The following is a 7,010-nucleotide window of genomic DNA, read 5'->3' as shown; positions in this document are numbered from 1 at the left end:
CCGTGGCTTGTCAAGTTGAGTTAAAATTATTAAAGATTTTCCTATGTTATACTATTCAATTCTCGATAATGAATTGTAATTAATTAGCTAGATGCATACTCCTGTCCCAATTATTATGGTGCAAACAGCATAATTTATTGTCACGAAGTCAACTAATGTACTTAAACCTTAAGAATACGACATATATGTATACACACACTCACAAACGAACTTGATAGCTTCTTGGTGGTCTTCAAAAGATTCATCTCACAGAGCCCCATAGCTTGTCCCAGAGCTATCTCCTCTTCGCTTTCTTGAAGATGAAGGCAAGTATGATTTAACTGCAATTTGAACATCACAGTGAGGGTGCTTCTTAGCTAAATCATCTTTATCCATCTGCCATTCATTTTATTTCATTCCTGCAGCAAAAGATAGTGATCAAACTGTGCATGGACTGCGAAAAAGCCAGATCAAAGGCCATGAAGATTGCCGCCGACGCTCACGGTCAGTGAACTCTCTTTTTTGGCCTATCACAATATGAAGTGAAACATACATTTTCCTAAGCGAACTTGACCCGACTTTTGAAATGAGATTGGCTAGATCAGAAGTACTGTTAATAATCTTCAATGTGGTTAAAAGGAAAGCATCTCCCCGTTTACCAACGTTAAGAGGGTGATGATGTGACAGGGGTGATCTCGGTGGCAGTAGAGATAGAAAAGAATCATCTGGTGGTGACCGGGGTCGGAGTCGACGCAGCCTACTTGACGAGGGCGCTGCAGAAGAAGGTCTCTCCTGCCACCATCGTCAGCGTCACAGTGGTCAAGCCCGAAGAGAAGAAAACAGAAGATGAGAAGAAGCTGCTTTGGTGCCAGCAGAAGCCGCTTTGCTGCGTTCAGTACCCTGCTTGTAGGGCGGTTTACGATGAAGAACCGCCTCTTTGCACCATCATGTGAGACAGGCCATTTGAGGCTGTTGAATTGCGAGATCTTCTTGATCTAACTTCGACGCGACAATGATGGCTTCGATCTTTTGACGCAGCCAATCGGCAAGAATTCCGCACTAAGTTTGTTGTTTCGGTGATCCCAACTGAGAATGTACAGCTTTCTTTGCTAGTACATGATGGGAAAAGTTTCTAGTTTTCTTTCGTATATTTTCATGTCTTTTCTAATCAAATTCTTGTACTGTCAATTCATCTAATCAAATCTTTCCACTTCCACAAATTTTCTGATCAAGCCCCTCCGGCACTTCGCACCATGGCATCCATGTGGCATCCATATTAACAAACTTGTATCAATTGCATAGTCTGGCCAAATTCAACGGTCACGTCATTTAAATTTGGCCGGATTTGGTGTTTGAGAGAATAGATTAAAAAATTCGTGAAAGTAGGAGATCTTGTTTTGATAAATTGAAGATATAAGAACTAGTTTGAAAAAGGTGTAAGATTATAGGGATAAAACTAAGTAATCTTCATAATAGTTGAAATGGCTTGTTATCAACAGAAACTTCTCTTGCATCCAAATCTCATATATCAGTGAGAAGATTAGAACGAAAATATTTGTTTGTATGTTCGTGTAAACAAGCGAACCTAATTGATAAGGAGAGAATTTTTTTAATCAATACTCGATATCGCGAGACAAGTCATTTGAATGTTCAAAGTGTATCACACTATTCCCTGTAATTACCATGTATGACCAACTTTTTATGATACAAGAAATGTCTGTTCTTGCAGAACCATCAGTTGGTTATCATTTCAAAAATAATTTTAGCAAGATAAAAAGGACGGTAAAAAATCACAATTGTCAATCAACTAAAAGTAGAAAGCAAACAATGGCAAAGACCAAAGCTTTGTCTACATCTGACTGCAACTTGACAGCTACTTTGAAGATGATCATCATCTTCATGATGTAATGGAACTTTTTAGAGCTGACTTCTCCCTTTATTGGGACTTTGGCAAGCTCAACTTGCTTTATGTTTCAAATATTTACTTATCTTGAATTAAGCACATTTTTAATATATTAGCAGCCTAGCTGGTAAATATAGAGTCCCCTATATTTCTACCACACACAATTTCAAAAGGGATTCCAGAATAATTTAAATTGAAGCAGCGGCACAACTACTGGGGGAAATGAAAAAGAAATTCAATCCAACAGGATTGACGAGACATGCCCATGAGTGGTGTTTTCCTAAACACGAGTTGGATTTGATTAAGGAAGTCACAGATTTCCATAGTTAAAACGAGGGAAAAAAAAAAAAAACAGAAGTTGACTTTTTGGAAGACACAGCTTGCATTGACTATGACAGGGCAGATGTCACTTTGGTTTAAGTCATTAACTTAGCATTATGCCAAGGGGTAATCCAAGATTCGAAATGAAAATCATTGGTACCCGAGTGATGCATGAATGATGGCCATCACATAACATTCCGTTTAATAGTTAATCACATCATTTTTTTTTTGGTAAGGAAATCACATCATTTGTATAAGCAAATCTCGTTAAGAATGAATAAATTTTGTACAAGAAAGTAACTGTTGAAAAGGTTGACTTGACTTATGAAACAATATTATCAGACGGCTTATGGTCTTCTTGTAAAAAATAAAAAAAAGAGCCAATCGGGTCGTTTTCTATGTATTGGGCACCAGCCGGTTTCCTGACAGTGGGGCGTTTACTAGGTTTTCTATTGCCGGCATTGGAAAGCAATGGGAGAATCACAAAAACTATAAAACAGAAAGAAATCAAACAGTGGATACTGCTGATAAAGTCCTCCCTCCACCCACGCGCGGTGGATGGTGGAGTGGAGGCTTTATGTTTTCCACGTGATCAATCGCACAAGTCACGAACCTTTTAATTTGACCGATTTAATCCTTATCAATTGAGTTTATTCGATCAATTTAGGCCAAAAATTACTGATGTGAATACCGGTCGTCCTGTGTAATACCGCTAGCGCTGACGTGGACCTTTTTTTGTTTAATAATTTGTAATTTTTTTTATCTTTATTAATTTTTTTTTCTTCTCTTTTCCTTCTTTTCTTTTTTTCTTCCCTCTCCTTCTTTTTTTTTTTTCCTTATTTCACTTTGTCAGCCACCAGCCTTCGTGGTGGCCACGTAGGAATACCGGTATCCGTGTTCCAACTTAAATTAGCTAAATGAACTCAATTGGTACCAATTTAAAAAGATTTAGAATTAAATTGGTTCAATCAAAAAGTTTAAGACTGAATTGGTACCAACATAATAAGTTATAATTTTTTTGGCACTTCTTCCGAAAAATTCCTCCTATGATGACTTCGATCTCCATCACGAGACGTGTCGATAATCACAACCAACACATCAACACGTGATGTGTTGATATAGTGTTAGGCTCATAAAAGGGTTTTTTGAAAGAAAGGAAAAAACGAAACCCGACCTGGACCGACCCTATCGACTCGTGTTTTTTTTCGTTCGGGGCATATGTGGGTCGGGTCGGATTCCGGTCAAAAAGGGCGCAAATATTTAAGGGTCGGGTCGGGTAACATGGCAATCCGACCCAACCCATTGACACTCACGAGTAACGTCGCGGAGGACGTTTCCAAGAGCATAATAATTGCTCATGATTCTATTTTGGCCGCATGATGCTGGTTACTAAGTATGCCTAAACAGATTGGCCCAAGCAGATTGAACCGGGCCCATTGAGTGACCAACTTGCTAAACAAGCACAGTTCCTTTCAAGTGATTGGTACATGGTAGGATATAGGCATAAATGGCTACATGCAAGGAAGGTTGCAGATAACAGCTACAGGGCAAAAGAGCTTTTTTTTTTTTTTTTGGTCATAAAGGAAATTTTCATTTTACATGAAAAAAGAGATACATAACTTCAAGATAAAAATACAAATCTAACAAAATAAGTAAATCTGAAAGATAAATCAACTAGGTACAAGCTACAGAGATTCGATTATTCCACAAAGACGAGTCTATTATAGCACCAAAGAACAACCGGCAGCTGAGCACCGAATCTCACATCAACATCAATGATGAACACACACCGAGATTTCCCTCTCCAATAGATACGTTTTTGTCAAAATGCGATGTGCGCCTAGATTCGGCTTCTCCAATACCATCACGTATAGAGATAACAACAATGTCAACAGGTTGAATGAATAAACATAAAGCCTAGATCATAATAGAAGAGCAACTAAATCTAAATTTAACTCGAGATCAGAAGAGAAGGCCTGGATATGAGATAAAGGTCGAATGCTGAAGGTAGTAGCAAAGGGACTTTGTAGACTTGCGTAGCACTCGACTATGTGGAGCACGCACCAGAGTTGGAGAGAGCGAACAGATTCTTTCAAGGCGTTTGCGCTTTGAACTTGTCCGTAGCATTTAAGATGGGCAACATCCACGTTAACAGTATCCTGCCTAAATTGGCCGAATGGACTGAGTTAGTACTAAAGTGAAAATGTTTAGGATTAAATTGGTCAAATTAAAAGGTTTATGACCGAATAGATACCTATGAAATAGGTTTAAGACTTTTTGGTACTCTTCCACCAAATTGCTTATGTTGAAAGAAAAAACACTATGCAGAGGGAAGAAACAGAAGGTAGAGAACAATGGCGACAATTGTGCTAAGTGTTCACCTGATGAGTGAGTGTCAGTCCATGTCGTATTTAGAGACTCACTAGATTTGATTATGCTGGACGCTATTGGGTTTGGTTTGATTATGTTGGACTTTGATAACCTTCATAACCCGAATGTATAGGATACTCCGGAATCCTGAGACATTGTCCAAGATTTAACGGGCGATGCAGATTGAGGTTTCGGAATCTAATGATCAGCATTGTCATATACGTTATCGTTCAGGCATATAGAAGAGCCAAACGAATAGCGACGGGCGTGTCTTCGACATGGTCGCATGTTTCAATCCCTCCCATTACGTTTCTTATTCACAGACCAATCACCGGACAGGATCATCCATAGCATTCCATGTAGACAAACTCTGTAAAGCTGGCTTATTAATCGATTGACGATCAATAAAACTAAACTTGTTGAGCCGGCTGGACACCGAGAATGCCAAATGTAAGAAGAGTAGAAAGAGATTAGCGTTAACAGCGCAAGTGTTCTTACGCAGTTTGGTCATCAATAGCAGCAGCACCAGACAAAAGGGCAAAACACGTCCGGCTTAGAGCGGAGGGAAGCTCGAAGGTTCTGGTAAGGTTATTCGCCGTCGCCAATACACTGATAGAAAATACATGTATAGTTTGTTTTTTTCCCCTTCTTTCTTTCCCATGATAGAATAAGTGACTCTCGCTAATCAGATTTCTACCTGTATCATATGTTTCGCAACCGAATCTACGCACGTATTGATTAATGGCATCGGCGGAAAGAAAATTATGAGATATATGTGGAAGTTTTACAAAGACTTGTTTGTAATACGAGTGCTCTTAAGTGACTCGCACCTCATTGATCAGAGATCAGTGATTGGGGGTATCCGTGTGCACCTCATTAATCCGTGATCAGGCGCCTAGTGCATGCAATCCCGATCGTCATTTAGTACACGAGTCCTAATAAACACTATGTAGACAATAGAAAGTGTGTGTTTATTTATATAAAGAAAGAATCGCAATCGATATTATTTTAGAAGTTGATGATAGACGTGATAGGGTCAGGGACACATTGATGAATAAACCTAAACATTTTTTTTTGTGCCAATTCAGTTCTAAATCTCTTGCATTTGCGCCAACTTAGTCCATCCGGCCAACTTTATCTAGCTGGCATCACATGGATGTCGGCGTTGACGTGAAGATTTATAAAAAAAGATTTAAGATTGAATTGCCACAAATGCAAGAGCTTTGGGACTGAATTGTCAAAAGTACAATAAGTTTAATAAGTTTAGTACTTTTCTAATAGTTTTCCCGTTGTGCAAGCGTTCACTTGATGGAGAAGTATCGATCCGTGTCATCTTTAGAGACTTAGGGTGTGCATGGTAATACTTCCGGAATTGAATTTCTGCTTCAGAAGTGTTTCCGGAGCGGACATCGCTTTGGTAATGCAACTTTTAAAACAGAAATCCGTTTAGTTACGTAACATCACATTTCTACTTTTGAAGTTGTTTTTGTGCAAATTCCAGAATTTCAGAAAAGTTACTTTTTTTTTAGAAGTAGAATTCTCTCACTATCAATATCTCTTTTACTTCAGCTTGTCTTTATTTTCAATGCCTCTCTCTTCCAACCATGCCTCTGCCGTCGCCACCCACCTCCACCGGTCGCAGCCATCCATCGCCACTCACCGTCTCCCACTGCAACCACCGCCCTCGGTGCAACCAGCACCAGCCATTGCCGCACACTGCCCCTTGCCGCCGCCGCCCTTCATCTACCGCCACCCACCACCGACCACCCCTATCACCGCCCACCGCCCATCGCCACCAGGTCGCCGTCTCCTCCTGCCGGAATAAAAATTAAATAATAATTTTTTTTATTTTAAAAGTGAATAATATTTTTTTAATAATAAAAATTATAGTTTAAAGAAATTTTAAAAAATTATAAATGAAGTATAATTTTTTCGGCAGCTGACAATAATTTTTTTGTAGAAGATTTTGTGTTAATAATGTTTCAGAAGTAAAAAATTTTAACCGTTATCAAACGAATTTATGTTCCAAAAGCAGAAATTTTGTCCTGTCATCAAATATTTTTCTCTTATTAGAAATCAACTTCCGGAGCAGAAATAGGAAAATCAACTTTTGGCCAGAAATTCATTTATGAAGCAAAAGTGTTGCCATGTGCGCCCTTAGTAGATTTGATTATGCTAGACACTACTAGCTTTGGGTTTGGTTTTATTATGTTGGACTTGGATAACCTTTAACGAATGCATAGGATACTCCAGTATCATGAGAGTAGCGACTAGCTCACTAGCCGATAGAGATGCTGCCTCAACAGCGGAAAAAATCGAATAAGGTTTCCCCATCTAGCCTATCTCGGTGTTTGGTACCAAAAGAGGGAATCGAGCAGCTCTAAGGCTAGTTCAACTGCGAACAGACGCACAAGATAACCTTTGATATCTCCGTGGA

At 39.1% G+C, this 7,010-nt stretch overlaps 1 protein-coding gene across 1 annotated transcript; it reads left to right on the top strand.

The window, feature by feature from the left end:
- Positions 1-84: 84 nt before the first annotated feature.
- On the top strand, positions 85-1,192 carry LOC115750159. Its single transcript, XM_030687375.2, has 2 exons — positions 85-483; positions 667-1,192. The coding sequence occupies exons 1-2, from the start codon at positions 429-431 to the stop codon at positions 930-932; spliced, it is 321 nt and encodes a 106-aa protein (XP_030543235.1). The 5' UTR covers positions 85-428; the 3' UTR covers positions 933-1,192.
- Positions 1,193-7,010: the final 5,818 nt, after the last annotated feature.

Source organism: Rhodamnia argentea, chromosome 2 (assembly GCF_020921035.1).
Source record: "Rhodamnia argentea isolate NSW1041297 chromosome 2, ASM2092103v1, whole genome shotgun sequence".
NCBI lineage: Eukaryota > Viridiplantae > Streptophyta > Magnoliopsida > Myrtales > Myrtaceae > Rhodamnia > Rhodamnia argentea.
The sequence above is the reverse complement of the archived record's forward strand: the minus strand, read 5'-3'. Positions and strand labels throughout refer to the sequence as shown.